The sequence below is a fragment of the Schistocerca piceifrons genome, chromosome X, assembly GCF_021461385.2.
Source record: "Schistocerca piceifrons isolate TAMUIC-IGC-003096 chromosome X, iqSchPice1.1, whole genome shotgun sequence".
NCBI classification, from domain to species: Eukaryota; Metazoa; Arthropoda; class Insecta; order Orthoptera; family Acrididae; genus Schistocerca; species Schistocerca piceifrons.
Window position 1 is genome coordinate 863,236,434 of NC_060149.1, and position 17,447 is coordinate 863,253,880.

General features: G+C 40.2%; 1 protein-coding gene across 1 annotated transcript in view; it reads right to left on the reverse strand.

The window, feature by feature from the left end:
- The window catches only part of LOC124721327 (PH-interacting protein), a 264,771-nt gene that overhangs the window by 42,471 nt on the left and 204,853 nt on the right, over positions 1-17,447 (reverse strand). Inside the window, exons 17-20 of the mRNA XM_047246240.1 lie at positions 16,980-17,163; positions 11,373-11,615; positions 10,894-11,115; positions 4,854-5,058 (exon numbers count right to left, since the gene is read on the reverse strand). Of these exons, the coding sequence (XP_047102196.1) occupies positions 4,854-5,058; positions 10,894-11,115; positions 11,373-11,615; positions 16,980-17,163 (854 nt within the window). The remainder of the gene's footprint in view (positions 1-4,853; positions 5,059-10,893; positions 11,116-11,372; positions 11,616-16,979; positions 17,164-17,447) is intronic.

A 17,447-nucleotide genomic window follows, 5' to 3' on the forward strand; every position in this document is an offset into this window, starting at 1 on the left:
CAGTTTGTATCATAGGGATGGGATCTTGATGGCAGATGCTGTATGTAGAGATGTCAGACAGCTGGCATAGACCCTCACTTACATACTCCCATCAGTCAAGTATCACAGTGATAGATCCCTTGTCTACTGGGGAGATAATGATGGAGTCATGGGACGGAGAGCCTGGAGATCTGAAGAGGACAGGTTAGGGTCATGTTGCTGGGACATAAGGAAGGGCTGCAAAGAAACATTGGATGTTAGGAATTTTTGGCAGGTTTGTAAGGGATGATTAACATATTTTCCATCTTTAAGCTTTCAGATTTTTAAATCTCGTCCAGTGCATACCCCAACAATCAGTCTTTTCTTCTCACCCCATCTGGTAAGTCTCCCCTGACCCGGGAATCTGGGCGACTTTTCTGAACTCTCCCCTTCTCCTAAAACCCACCAGTCCTTTTCTTCAGCGTTCTTCCTTCACCTTGAACTCTTCTGCCAGGAGGAGGAGCAACTGACTCCAAGAGATTGCAAATTTTGATACCTTTCTATGCGTTTCTCCTGCCACTGCTTGGTGAATAGATTTTTTTGTCTATCCAATTACACTATATTTTCAAAAATTGATTATTTTCATTGAAATATTAGTTTGTTGGCCATCATTCCTTCTGATGTCACCCCTTATCAGCCTTTGTTGTCATCTATCTTCTTCAAACTGTCATCTGTTTTTCACATTATGTACTAGTTTGCTCATTTATTTATCTGTGCCATCTATGTTAAGCAACACCATGCCTGTGCATCTTTTCTAGTACTGATTTCCAGACACTTAGACAAGTCCATTGTTATTTACAACTTTGTATGTAACACTTTGTTTACAGCTTACTACACGCAGGACGCTCTCCTGATTGTCTTTCACCACTTTATTTGCACATTGACAGCAACTTTCTTTCCCAGCCTCCACTTCCTGTGCTTCTATATGATCCTTTCATGTTTTTGTGTGTTCCTTTTTTGCCAAACTGCACTGACTGACTTTTATTGCCATCTCTACTATTACTTTATTTGCCAAACACAGTAGATTATCTTTCGTCCAATAACTTCCTTGTTCTGTTTCCCAGTTTTTAAAATTTTGTCTCTTTTCATGACTTTAGAAAAGGAAAAAATTGAGATTGGTAATATTTTCATAACATATAATCCACTTTTATGGCAAGAAGTTCTCATCCACTCATTATCTCGTGTTAACAACCATTGTCTGTTCTCATGATTTTCGTATGAGTTTTTCTGATCTATTTCCTTGTTTTTCTCCTTTTTTTCTACCTCCTACCCTCCTCTGCTTCTTTTCTGCCATTCCCACCTAACTCTCGAAACCCTACTCTATTGTAAAATAAATCGCATGATGTACTATATTCAACCCTTTCAAGAATGAGCTTTAGCTCTATCAAAACTAGGGTTCCACATTCTGTTTATTGAAACATGTTTGTTCCTGAGAGTTACCCCCAAAGGGGTAATGCTGAAAGTCCCTGTTTCTGCTCTTCACCAGCCCATTTTACAGTTACAAATGCAAAAGTGTCTTGCACTTACCGGGTTAATCAGTGAGCTATAGGCTTCATCTGCCAATTTACATTCCACCAGACTTCTTTCCTTGAACAAAATCCTGCAGTTATTTTCTCCTCATGTTTCCTTGGATGGTATCATCCACCAAGCCATTTCAAACTGCGACAAGAGACCAGACTTTATCTCAAAAACTATATCATCTACTCCTAAACTACTTCAACAGTGGCATTTCCCTTCCTGTCCCTCTCTAGCTCCCTCAACAACCACACCATCAACCACCACTCCTCTCCAACAAACTAAGCTTGGCAAAGCTTCTTAACATCAACTAGCCTTCACCACTACCTCCCAGAGCAATGATTACTGTTGTGACTGGTTCTTGTAAGCATAAGTTCAGTGTCCTCAAACTCTCATCTAAGGCAAACTCCCCTCCTGAATTATTTGAATTATCCAAGAGTCTGCTTTGATGAAGAATCATCCCTTACAAGCTTTCCAAGAATCCCTAACATCCAGCACTGATTCACAACCCTTCCTCAGGTCTCCACAACATGATCCTAACCTGCCCTCTGCAGAACTACAGGCTCTTCATCCCCAAAAAACTAATGAACTAATGACTCCATCATTATCCTCCCCATAGACAAGGGAACTACTAATTGACCAACAGGAGTATGTAAGCAAGGGTCTACGCTAACTGTCTCTCGTACAGCATCTGCCATCAAGATCCCATCCCTGTCATACAAACTGACCTACAGTCCCTCCTTAAAACCTCAAGCCCCCTCACAAAGGCTAACACTTCAATCCACAGAAATTCTTACCCCACCCAAACCACACATCCCCACTCTCTACCTTCTTCTCAAGGTCCTGAAATCCAATCACCCTTGTCATCCCATAGTTGCTGGCTTCAGAGCACCCACCAAATGTATATCTGCCTTAGTTGATCAACACCTGCAACCTATAGTACAAACACTTTCCTCCTATATTAAAGACACATACCATTTCCTACATCATTTGAAGTCTGTACCCATTCCCACTCCCACCACACACCTTGCTTATCACCACTGATGCTACCTCCCTCTATATTAACATCCACCATATGCATGGTGCATCTGTCTCTGAACATTTCCTCAATCAGCATTCAGCTGATTCCAAAACTATGATGTCCTTCCTGCTCATCTTAATCAACTTTATACTTGTATTGTATTGTATGGAACTGGGAACCTAAAAACGATGAAGAGGCTTCGTCCCCGTCGTAGCCCTCAGTGGTTCACAACCGCACAACAGACTACAGCAATCCACTCACCCCACTGCCGTCCCACACCAAACCCAGGGTTACTGTGTAGTTCTCTTCTTTGAAGAGAATACACCCAGAGGACCTCTCAAGTATACAGTAACATCTGAATGTTATCGAGACCTCCTTGTACAGCATGTGATTCCTCCTTTGAAATGGTGCAATTGTGTGGATACCACTGTTTCCATCAAGATGGGGCAACACCTCATGTCACTCAACCAGTGAAAGATCTGCTTAATGCAACCTTCCACAAACATGTTACATCCAGATGTGTGACCTGCAAGATCACCTGACCTGAATCCATGTGACTTTTGACTCTGAGGATACCTAAAAGGACATGTTTATCAAGGACACCTTCAGTCTCTGCCTGATCTGAAGACCATTATAAAAGAACACATTGCTCAGATTCCACTAGAATTGCTGTGAGGAACTGTTGATTATGTCATTTTATGAATGTAGCATCTTGTCAATTTCTCTGGTGCTCACATCAAACAAACTGTGTAAGCAGTGAATAATAATAACAAAATCAACATTATGCATTTTTCACTTGTTTGACCTTTTCTGCTCATGGCCCATTTCTAAGTCCATTACATATGGAAACATTTAGAAATGTCCTCTTCTTGCATTCACAGCACCAGATTTGCATCTGGTTGCCAAAATTTGAACTAATTTTTTCCCAGCATAAATCAGTTTTGCATTAACACATTAGAATATCTAACAAGATTTGCTGCCATACTATAATTACAGCCACACTGGACCTCTTTGAGAAGCTGCATTTTAGTTATAATCACTCTGTATCATACATTGTTCAGCATTTCCTTGAAAAACACCAGAAATTTACATTCAGTCAGGGTTTTGGCTCCTCATATCACGATTCCAGATTTGATACATTATCCCACTTTCTGACACATGTTGGTAGTTGCTAGGCTCCTGGTTGATGCTACACTTTCAAATGATCATCACTTATGGCACAGAAGAATCTGCTCCCATCACTAAACACAACTATGAGCCAGGAATCTACCAAGCTCTGTCTTTTGATGCACTGTTAGGGAATGTGATGAAGTGTGAGAGGAAATCTGGTGAGCAGCACTCTTGTTCATAGTTCAGCAAATAGTTACTGCTGACCTAGCAGACATGCTAGGTGCTACACTGAACCCAATTCCTGCTGTGGTCACTGTGAGATCAGGAATCACTTATCTGATATAGTGATCAAGGCATGAATGCGTTTGCTGATGATTCATGTTGCCTTCAAGACAGCAATCGACTGTGCTGTCTTTTGATAATCACCATTGATGACAATAAAAGGCTGTTGACTTATGTTAAATGTGTTAGGCATTTCTTCGAAAGAACTATCTATCCTATCACAAGTCCACAATATGGTTTTACTGAAATTCAGTTAATTGCGCAAATTTCTCCAATGTTTACTATCTCATAAAAATGTTCAAAACAAGACTACTTGTTTAACAACCCACATATAACTATTGCATAATGTATAATGTATAATTTTCCACACTTCTATGTGGTTTCTACTATAGCCACAGAACAATAATTTGAGCAAGTTGGAATCCACTGGATGCCTGTGTGCACAGCAATCATTGAATATTCAAATTGATGGGAGGACAAAAGTCAGTTGCAAAATCTGTAATTTATTACAGATCAAGACTTTGACTATAAGATAGTCATGATTAGTGCATTACCAAAGATCATGACATATGTCAAGTTGGGACCTATATGACTCTTTGGTAATGCACCAATGCTAACAACGTACCTGTCAAAATCTAGGTCTGTAGTAAACCACAGATTTTGCAACTGACTGCTGTCCTTCCTTCAATTTGAATAATTTAAATCATCATCTTTGCCGCTCTCTTTTAGGAACCCAGACAAATATGATTTTTCCTATGTCACATCTTTAGAGATTTTCATTTTCTATTAGTACATATATTAAATGTATTCAGCATAAAAAAATCTACATTCAAATAAATAAAACGAATAGAAGCAGAAGTCTATGATCAGCAGTCATAATTAAATGCACATCATAAAATGTACTTACCAACTCTCCAATTACGTGCAACTGCCGTATCATATGTCTGCTTGAGAACTAAAAAATCTAGAACATCTGGCATATCGTGATATTTTATAGTGAAGTTTTCTCCAGTTAGGCGCCCATCAGGATTCATCAGGCCAAGTTTTAAACAGCACAGCCGAGGTGGTCGGATTTCATATTTAATACCGATTACTTTCACTAGCTCGTGTGCCTGATAGGGATAGAAACACAAAATCCTTAGTTATCATTTATCTCACAAGGTGGTAGAATGTGTTGAATGAAATGCTCCACTTTCTCTCACTAACAGTAGCTAATCCAAGTTGCAAGGCTCGGATTAAGCTGGGCTAAAGAGTCCTGAATCTTCTATCCTAATCCTGATTACTGCTACCTGCAACCAACTTTACACACCAGCAAAATGGCGCAGAGTAAAACAATTAATGTCAAATATTTATCCTTGACAGTGGTCACATTTCCAATTCCACACTGAAAATTAGGCCACCACCCCAGTCGAAATCTCCATCATAAACAAATTTTGGGAGGTCAGAATAGCTACAAAGATATTGTGAACAGTAATGGTTCATGCAGAGATGTGCGCGCGTACTTCCAGAAGGTTCTGCCATGGTTCCCAGCCTATCAAATGCTAGCCGAGCTACTTTCTGTCTCAGTTTTCTATATGTACTGCTACAGCTTTATGCATATGTAACTGGTTCCTGGTGAATGTTACTTAAATATTTTGTTCAAGTTGTTACTGCTACCCTGGAATAAAGTTGTGTTCAGTCAACTGGTCATGTTGCACTATTACAACACGGCTGTTGATGAGTGTCGCCCTGTTCTCTGCACAACTTTCTACTCTGTTGGTCCTCTGTTCATTCTCATGATGGCTGATGGTGATACGAGGGACACTGTATGTCAATTGGTCGAACAGCAAAAATAATTTTCCAAGGTGTTGCACCACCAATGATAGGTGTTGGACAATCAAACTCAAGTACTTCAATCACTGGCTTCTGTTTTGTCTAGTCTACATACTACTCAGTCTAAGGTGCCTGCTGTTTTGCCCTCTATGGTGTCCATGGTTTATTTGCATCCCTTTTGTACATGTGATGAATAAGTTGTGGAATGGAACACATTCAAGAAACATCTGTGACATCACTTTCAAGCTTTTGGGATTACTGATGCTATTTTATGTTGTGCCTTGCTCCTTTCATGGATATCACCAATAATGTATCAAGTCCTATGCCAACTTGCCCCTTAGCAGGATCCACCATCTTTAACATTTGGCCAAATGTGTGAACTACTTTCAAAATACTACTGTAAGCGAACTCATGTTATTGCACTGTGGGTTGAGTAGGAAGCAACCACATCCGTCCTATCGAGCGTGGGTTGCTGAACTCCATGGGTTAAGTTATCATCATCATCATTTTGTGTCCAATGTGCATAAAGAGCCATATGCTGATCGGATGGTGACAGATGCTATCATTCATTTAGCTTCAGATTACAAGGTGTGAGAGCGTGCCCTCCAGTGTAAAAATCCATGCCTCTCTGAGGTTTTAGCTATTGCAGAGTCGTTCGAGGTGTCACAAGCTACGGGCAACCAAATTTGAGTCATTGTGTGAGATATCAGCAATTCCAACACTCTCCTTCACACCAAGCTTCAGGTAGATTACAGGGGGAAGACATTGTCACAGCAGTCTAAGCATGATCACAGTGTCAAGGTGGCTGGCCGCGCTCCCAGCAGCAACCATACCAACAATATAAACAGGCCAATAAACAGCATGTACACATTCCATGCTCCCGTCCTGCCCTTATTGTTTCATTAACCGTAAGCTCCCAGACTCCCCAAAATACTGGGCTACCTGACATAATTGTGTCAAAAGAGGTCTTATTCCTTCTGTCTGTAATGCAACAATTCAGCATAATGATCCTGACGCATTATGGATGTAAGCATTGTATCAGCTATTTCTGTTGTGCCAAACAAGCTTCTCAAAGATGTTATGGTTTTTCGTAAAGTTCTGCACATGCAAGTGGATACAGGAGCTGTGGAAATTTTGTTAAACTCACAAACTTCAATTGTCCTGGGCTCCCCTCCACTTCTTCCTATGACACAAAAGTTAATAAATTACAATAAATAGAGTGTTTCTATTCTTGGTCAATTCTCTTCCCCAGTGACCTACAAGTCAGTAGTCTGGTCACTTACATTTGTTGTTGTAGATAACACACACGCACAGAGAATCTTTTTGAACTAGATGCCTTTCAACTGTTTGGTTTTACCATTTGAGATGAAGTCAATTTAGTGTCTGAACAAGTGCCGTATACGCACAGTCAGATGCATTATGTTCCGAGTTTTCCTCTTTGTTCTCTCCTGGATTGGGGTGTGCCAACAATTTTCAAGTGCACATTATCTTGAAATCTTCTGCTCAGCCTCACTTACCTGGGCCCATCTGGTTCCAATGGCACTTGGGAAACAAGTCAAAGATTGATTAGATTGCCTCATGGAATCCAGGTTTGTTTGGCCTATTGCACCAAGTAAATGGTTTACCCCCTTAATTATAGTAAAGACCAGTTACACTTCTGTGGTGATTTGAAAGTTTCTGTGAATGCACAATCTGTAGTTTATATATACCAGATACTGCACTCAGACAAACTCCTTGCAAAGTTACCAGGCGAACGGTATTTCTAAAAAATTGACCTGTCGGATGTCTATTTACAACTCCCTCTACATACAGAGCCACAACATACGTTAGTTGTCAATACCCCTTTTGGACTGTACCAATACTTGCACTTGCCTTCTGGAGTCACCAACACTCCCTCTACTTTTTAACATTTTTTCGAACAACTTACAGCACCTGTGCTGGGCTGTGCAAACTATTTGGATGACAGTGTAGTTTCCAGTGTCTTCACTGAGGAATATTTACAAAATCTCTGTACTCTTTTTTTTCTGTCTTCCAATTGGCTGGGTTGAAGTGTAATTTAGAAAACTGTCAATTTTTTGCAACCTTCTATTACTTATCTTGGTTTTGAAGTTTCTCACAAGGGTCTCAAACCCCTGCACCATCACGTTTCTGTTATTGTGTTGTTTCCATGCCCTACGTCAGTCAAAGAACTTCAGGTTTTTCTAGGCAAAGTCAGCTACTACCATAACTTTTTGGCCACGGCAGCGACAATTGCACAATCATTACATGCATTGCTGCACAAAGGGACACAGTTTTGCTGATCGCTGGCTTGGGAAACAGCATTTTCCACCCTTAAGACCATGTTTTGAGTCTGTGCCTTTCTTAGTGACGTACCAACCACCTGCTCCTTGGCTCCTTGTGATGGATGCTTCACAGTGCGTGTTGGGGGCAGTGCTGGCTCATAGATATCCTGATGGCTCCGAGTGGCCTATTGCCTACGCCTCAAAAATGCTGACTCCCACTCAAACGAGGGACTCTGAGATAGAAATGGAAGCTTTGGCCATTGTATATGCTGTGAAGAAATTCCATATCTTTCTCTATGGCACCAAATTCCACTGGTCACCGACTACAAATAATTGGTTACCTTATTCAGGCCTTCTGAGTCATTACCACATAAATCGACACTTTGCATTCAACATTGGGTTCTTTTTCTTTCACATTACAACTATAAGATTCATTTCCACCCTACAAATCAACACACAAATGCCAATGCTTTGTCCCGTCTGCTGGCTGGTCTGGACTCAGGATTTGATAAGAAAGAATTGCTTTGTTTCCACATTGATGTCGCTGCACATCAGATGGTTGATGGTTTTCCTGTAACTAGCATATGAATCACGAAGGCTGTAGCTTCAGATTCCATTTCTCGGAAGGTCATAACATTCATACTACGTGGTTGACTGGATTCACCACCTTCTTGTGCATCTGACCCCCTCCATAAATATTACATCTTTTGACATCACTTTTCTAAGGGTCATGTGGCCTCTTGGTTAGTGATCCCCTCAGTGGTTCATTCGGAGATTCTCCATTTATTACATGCATATCACTGGAGCATATCACACACAAAAGTGTTGGCTAGTCGACACATGTTTTAGCCCAACTTGGACAGTGATGTTACCTGCCTGGTTGTCTCTCATTCACAGTATGTGGTGCACCAAGCAAATCCCTGTTCGTTGTCATCTCCTTGGCCGACTCCGTTGCATGCGTGGGACCATATATATGCGGATTTCGCTGGCCCCTTTCCCAACAATTATTGGCTGTTGGTCACTGACATATATTCTCATTTTCCATATGTCACTCATTTGGTTTCCACATCCACAACTGCCACTGTAGCAGCCTTGTCCAAATTTTTTTCACTCAAAGGCTTGTCCACAATTTCAATGTCTGATGGTCCACGGTTCTCATCCCAAGAGTTCATGGCATTTTGCAATTCCCATGGTATATGTCACATCCTCACCCTGCCGTTCCATCAACAATTTAATGGTGATGCATAACTCCTAGTGCAAACGTTCGAAACTCTGGTGAAAAACTATGTTGGCTACTCTTCGTCCAACGTTGCCCTGGATCAGTTTCTCTCCTCGTACGAGCCCAGTGAAGCTACTCCACAGATGCCAGCTGAAGACAGTGCTACACCTCCTGCGTCCTCCACCTGGACGTCAACCTGGGAAGCTGCTGTGCCTCTTCCGGCTGGGTGTGGCTGGCTGAGCACGCAGTTTCAGACATTGCCCTAAATAGATTCCAGCTGTCATCGTAGGCACCTCTGTGACATCTGGACAGAGGATAGTGTCTGCTTGAGGCACTGTGACCAGTTCCACCTTCACATGGATGGCCGGGTACCCCCTGATGTCACACAATTGCCCCCAAGCCCTTCCACAACAGGCATCACATACATGCTGCTGCCCCTTCTTCACTCTGATCAACAGCTGATACCAGTATCATCAGCACTGCAAGCACTGTCACCAGAGTTGATGCTAGAGGTCAACATGGAAACAGTCCTGGCATTGACGGTGTTGCCATATGGTTTGACACGGGAAGGTGGGTGCAGGATGTGTTGGAGCCTGAAGCACTTCAGACTGTACACTCACATTGGAGCACGTGACCTCAGCCAGAGCCCAGCAGATGAGGACAGCATGGATGTCTCAAGAATTTGTGATCTCCCTAAGGATTCAGGTTGTTAATGCTTCAATGGAATCAAGTTGCATTCAATATACTGGTTGCGTTGTACTACACCCAATTACTACAGTTCACCCTAATCTGGAAGAAGAGTCTGTCTGACAAAAAGGCAGTCAGAGGGGTACAATTAAGACACAGTAAGAAGTAGTACTACCTACAGAGGCACCAATTTACGAAATTTGGTAAAACCAAGGAGACTAAATGTGACAGTAAAAGAAGTAGAAAATAACATGATCAAAGTGGGGAATTTCAAAATAGTTTAAAGTAAAACTGTATCAAATAATCACAATTTTAAAAATTATTGGTTACAGCACTGCTATGGGCTTATCACCAAAAAAAATACTAGTTTTTAAAACAGAAATTTATTTTCCGTCTGTCCTGACATAAAGAGCTACGTCATCTTCACTGAATCCCTGTCTTTCCCCTCTTCCTAAAGCCCCCAACACTCAACTCTCTCCCTCTCCTTCTCTCAACACACACACACACACACACACACACACACACACAGAGAGAGAGAGAGAGAGAGAGAGAGAGAGAGAGAGAGAGAGAGAGAATATTTTGTCACATAATTTTTTCACAGACATCTGCAACTACATCTGTGACAATTCTGAAATTTCAACTTATATTATTGGTGAAGCCATTACAAAGAAACCATACTAAAAATCATAGACACATATTCTTCTTACATTGCAAATATAGTACTTGAAATAATAATCAGCTTAAGGATGAAACAGAATTTCATTTAGTATTACTGTATGCATAATTATTAAATCAAAATCTTGGGTGTAAAAGTCTGTCAGAGTAAAGTATAAAATAATTCTAATTTATGGCTACACTAATGAACCCACGGTGGATTTAAAACATTACTGCTAACAACATAAAGTAAAATTATGATGTAAATTGAATGTAATGTTCTCAATCCTTACTCTTATTGTTTGTTTAGCCCACGGCTCACACCTATTACCCAAATCATACAGTTTCTTGTTTCTCACGGCATTTAGATACAGTTGATGGCCTTGGCGAAAATAAACCACTTCATCACCCATCTGAGGATAATAAGGAGCTTTTCTTGGTATAATTTCTGAAAGCCATTCAGTTGGACGGAAAGCTTCAGGAACCTCTGACAAATTGTTGACAGCTGGAAATACCTGTGCAAATAAAAACAGATACTTTCTGATGGTATGTGTAACACAGTCCAACAACCATTATACAACTCCAGTGCCAACATTTTATCAAAATCAAAATTTAATGTTCGCTTTAGTTCAGACAAGAAATTTAACTGTGTTAGCACATGTATTTATGCACCTACACACAACATTCTCTTGCCTTTAAAATAAATAAAAACACAAGTACACGCATGTTGCTCCTGCATGTGCAAAATGAAATTCAATGTTTTAATACTTACCTTTTTCCTCTGTCTTATAGGCCTATGATTAGTCTGAGCAGCTTGGGCTCTTCTTCTCACAGGACTTCTTTTAGGTGGCTCCAGGTTCACACCAGCATCTGCCACCCAATCGGAGTATTCAGAACTTTCTGTGTCAGAACTCGAACTCATGGAAGCCAAATCTTCCTCGCGAGCAGTCGAGTCATCATTATTGTGATCAGTTGCTGATGACAAGCTTGCAGTAACATCATTGTTTTCTGGATTCTGAATATCAAAAATATATTGAATATTAACAATAGTCAATTGCAAAAGATTTAAATCTGTTATTGCTCAGATCAGAAGTAGAATTCTGTAAAATACACTATCTGAAAGAATGTATCTGGATACCCCTAAGTAACCAAGATTTGACCACTAAATGTCATGAGATGCCAGTGGTAAGTATTGGGTTGTCAGCAGAGAAGCAGTATGTGTTGGTCAGGAGATATTGCCGAGTTCGAACAGAGACTGGTTACTGGATGTCACCTAAGCAGTAAATCCATCAGGGAGATTTCAATCCTTCTAAAGCTGCCCAAGTCACTGTTGGTGATGGGACTGTGAGGCGAAAATGTGGAGGAAAACCACAGCTAAACCAAGTCTGTGCAGACCTCTTGAACTGACGGACAGGATCTATCGAGTATTGCAGAGAGCAGAAGGAAGAAATAGTTGCACCTGGGGGTCTATCAGTAAAACAGCTGCCTGGAAACTGAGGAATTGCATGATCGAATCCCAGTTGGGCTGTGGGCTTTTTCAGTCTGCTTTTAGCCTAGCCTTCATGTCTCAGTCATACGATGAGTCACCAGAAGTGAAATATGGTTCAGATCCACATTAAATTGTAGGTCCTGTTTCCCCAGTTGGATAACTGGGGTATGTTAGAAATACAGATCACCAAAATGGGGTCCAACTAACCACTGAGGCCATTCAGCTACATGAACTACATCTGAGGTGATTTAAAGAGTGATTCCATGTGACAGTAGGTGACTGTAAATGAATGATTTGGAGTGATGAATTGTGCTATACCCTGTGGCAATCTGATGTGTTTGGGTTTGGTGAATGCATGAAGAGCGTTACCTGTCATCTTGTACAGTGCCAACAGTTAAGTACCGACGAAGTGGTGTTATGGAATGGGGGTGCTTTTCATGGTTAGAATGTGGTACCCGTACTACACTTAAGGAAACACTAAATGCAGAACAATATGAAAACATTTTACGGCACTGTGCAGTACTTACAGTAGGAGAGCATTTTGGAGACAATGACTGTATCAGTGTAACATGCAACCCAAACAAAGCAGTGTATGTGGCAATTGCTTGTGGATCCTAACATTCCTGATATGGACTGGCCTACCCAGAGACCCTACCCGAACCCAATGGAATACGTCTGGAATGAGTTAGGAAGTTGACCTCACTCCAGACACCAGTGTACCACATCGTTACGTACTCTTGGTTTTTGGCTCTTTATAAAGAATGTGCTGCTATTCCTCCACTGACATTCAGACATCTAATCGAAAGTGTCCCCAGCATATTTCAAGCTGTCATAAAGGCGAGGAGGAGGAGATTAGTGTTTAACGTCCCGTCGACAACGAGGTCATTAGAGACGGAGCGCATGCTCGGGTGAGGGAAGGATGGGGAAGGAAATCAGCCATGCCCTTTTTCAAAGGAACCATCCCGGCATTTGCCTGAAGCGATTTAGGGAAATCACGGAAAACCTAAATCAGGATGGCCGGAGATGGGACTGAACCGTCGTCCTCCCGAATGCGAGTCCAGTGTGCTAACCACTGCGCCACCTCGCTCGGTTAAAGGTGAAGAGTTGATGGCAATTAACAAGTGCTGTGACACTATGATCAAATAGTGTACATGAGAAATGAATCACTTAAAACTTGATCTGAAATGTTGCCATTTTCGTTTTGAACACACCATTTCATTTTGAAATCTACAGTAGAAACAAATCAAAATTCTGTATCTGCTGTCTAGGGTTTTTGTGAGTAACTGACACATTATGAAACATGGAAAGATTTTATGAATAGATTCTCTTTAGGCTGAAAAACTCAGAAAAGCTAAGTGATATGCTGCAGTCTACATTATCTTCTAACATATTCTGAGTGAGATTATCCTGTTCTCCCTCAACCCTCCCCAGTGGACACATTTTGCATAACTCTTGGGACCGTAGGTCCCCTTTATGGGCAATACAAGATGCAGCCTCTTAGAGGTGATATAAATACCAACATTACAGGCTGTATAAGGGGCAGTCAAATGAAATCAAGACAGATGCATAAACTGTTTATTATTTCAAAAGTAATAGCCATTGCTGTTAATACATTTAGCCCACTGTGAGATAAGATAGTTAATGCCTGAACAGAAAAAATGTTTGCTGTTACCTATGGGACTATGACTCTACCCAGGTGTGCACTTCTTTGGCTGAAGCAAACCAACAGCCCTGTCTGTCTTTCCTCAGGGCTATAAAAATATGGAAATCACATGGGGAGAGATCAGAACTGTATGGAGGATGTGGAAGGGCTTTCAGGACACAACTACAGCCCAGTCAACAAGACCTTGGCACCAAGTGGTCAGGCATTACCCTGCAACAGAATGATGCCATCTGTCTAACCATTGGTCACCGACTTTCTGGAACACGGTGCCACAATTAATGCCCAGCGGTACATGGATTTGCTACAAGTGAAGCATATCACCAAGTTTAAATGCCTGGTAATATTGATGGATGGAAACATTCTGTTGCAGAATAATGCCGGCACATATGTTGCCAAAGCTGTTTAACCATGCTGCAGAAGTTTTGCTAGGAAGCCCTTACACATCCTTCATACAGTACTGATCTCTCCCTATGTGATTTCCATATTTTTGGAGCCCTGAGGAAATAAGTCCATCACTGTTGATTTGCTTAGGATGAAGAGGTGCATGCCTCGGCACAATCATTGTTCTCTAGGACACTGCCAACATTTCTTCATGAAGGCATGACCACCTTGTCTCACAGTGGGATTAATGTATTAACAGTTATGTCTACTACTTTTGAAATAATTAACAGTTTACTTACTTTTTTCCACCTACCTCATTTTCAATTAACAGCTCCTTATACTTCCAATAGTTTTCATTAATTACACCAACCATATGATTTATATGAACAGCCTGTGAGTTTCCACAACAGAAATGTTTCCATATCTAACGAAGTCTAGGTATTTAGTGATCCCAAGATAAAAATGGTGATTTATCAATATGCAAAGAACAAAAATATGGAACCTTAAACAGTGGTGATATTCTTTACTAACAAATGCTTTCATTACGTTGTAAATTTCAATGTAGAAAATATGCAGCACTATTCTAAACAGCTATGAAACTTCCAAGCCAAAGTATACTGTTAATGGAGTGAAAGCAACAAATCATCTTACTCCATACAAAGTAGTTGGCTTTACTGCACTTACAGTGCACACGTACATTTCATAGCAATTACCCTACATCTCAGCAACAGGTTTGTCATTTAGAAAATAGTAGAGGTGGGAAAAGGGAAGAGAGGAAAGAGATGAGTTAAGTATACTGGAGCTGGCATTGAATCTCATGGAAAAGAAGAATACTGAAATATTTAGTTTTGCTTGTATCATTAATTCAATATTTAAAATTAACCAAAAAAGAACACAAACAGAAGACATTTTTTACCCCTACAAACTGAATTATGAAAGAAGTTCTGCAGGTCAGTAGTTCCAAACTTAGCCCCATCAAATGACACACAGATATTTTAGGACATAAATGGTTAATTGTGATTTATATATTAACTGTGTAGCTTAAATAGTTGTCCTTCATCCTCTATTTAAAGGTAGAACTATTTAATTCTCTCATGAGGTTTTGTTGATCAAATCACATCCATCAGGTAAGGAAAAAAGGTTTCTTTGCATTCTGTTTCTGATATTCTTTCATGGGTTGTTCCTTTGGATTTAAACTATAAACTCTATCAGATTTAATATTTACTAAACCACAACACTCCTTTGGCAGCAGAAACCAACAGAAAAAAAAGTTGAAGGAAAAGACAAAAACTAGAAACATACCAAGTTGGGGCACACTTATTGTAACATAGATACAGGACATCAGCAATTCTGGAGATAACAGACAGCACATGTGATTTTACTAATTGGAAAAAATAAATAAATTATTTATTTTCCCCACCCCCAAAAAGTTTCGGTAAGAGTCCAGATGACATGCAAAACTTGAAACCCTTTCCACATGTCTTACTGTCATCTAAAATACAAGAAAAGTCTCTAACTGAGTCAAGGGCTGCTTATCTCATCATAATATAATGGGTCATAAGGTGGTGGACCAAAACTGGTACATCTTCCTGCTGAATGTGATGCCCATCAAATGTCTTCTACCAATATCTGAAGGGAAACCAGAAAAATTTAAAAAATAACAATGGAAACAATGTTATACATGTATCCTGCATACAATTAGGAGAGTTAATAATAAAATTAAAGATAACTGTGTAGATAAACCTTTCTGTACCCACATATTTTGAGTAGTAATTTGAAATAACTGAAACATCTGTACAATGCTGAATTTGTCAAGATGTGTGTTGAGAAAATACAACAACAACGACAACAACAACAGTAACAATAAAACTGGGAACAAAAACACAGGCAGATAGAGACACTGGTAAGACTGACTGACTGACTGACAGACAGACAGACACACTGGTAACAGAAAGTTGACCCTGAATTAAAGAAGATCACGACCTTCAACCTTCAAGCGTCACCTTAAGGGGTAAATGTCGCAATTCATCAAATAATTAAGGTGCTCAGTTGTCAATCAGCACAAAAATGAAACTGAGAACTTTGCTCAGATTTCACTCATGGTTTATCTTAACAAGAAATAGAACACTACTTCAGCACATAACACGTTATACTCTTACACATTAAAGGAGGCACTCCTTGTGTTGTCCTCTTATTTTCATGCAATACTGCACTCATCTCTGCAATGAGTTACTCATTCTTCCAAACATTCCAAGACCATCTAGTAAATCTTGGCAAGACTGTACAATTTGCTGCTTCAGTTCATCAACGGTAACAGCAGAAAGTGTTGTACACTTCAGTTCTGAGAGGACCCCAGACAGAAAAAATTCAGAAGGCTGGGGTCAGGTGGTCTTAGAGGTCACGATACAGACCCTGCTAAACTCATCAATGTGGACCATATCGGCACATTAGCTATTGTCCTACATTGGCAGCAGAATGCGCTGGTTGCCATCATGCATGTACCATGTTCCCCAACTATGGCCTACAGATATGATTTGAGTTTAATTAGATAGAGACATAATCAAAAAGAAACATTTCAAGTATACTTGTACCAACTAGGCCAATATTCCATAACGAAGGAAATAATGGCTCATAACCCCACATTCACATACATTTCGCAAACACCTCATTTGCACACTGACATTTTCACTTTCATCATCGTATACTTTCAACTGCATGATTTTTTGCTATTAATCATGATGCACCCTAAATTTAACCTCTAATTTGTGAACTTAAATGCCTCATACAACTGTTCACATGATATGCTATTTAATTAGGAAAATGATGTAATAAATATGTCCTCATACCTCAGATTCTGCATTGACATTTTGCTCCTGAGCAGCTCTAGTTCTGTAATTGTGCTGATGCTGATTACGAACACCACGTCTTCTCTTCCCAACTGCAGTTGATGGTGGCTGAGGTGGGGGTTCTGGGGGACGCCTGCACTGCTCAATTCGGTATTGCTCCATTTCTGAATTATAGTTGGCAGTTCTGCAAGTTAGATAATGTTTTCATTAAGTATTTAAATTAAAACACATCATGGTTTAACATATTAATTATATGCTTAAAACAACAATTAACATTTAGACAAATTTATTTGTGGACCCAAAAATCTTCAAATGTCCTATGCAGCTTGAAATTTTGCTAAACCATCAATGGCAACAAGAAATACCGAAGTATCATTTCATACAACATGTATGCATGAGATAGTAGAATTAGCAAGATTAATTACTCCATAATGCACTACAGAAATGACGTTTCATTCCTAATTGGAG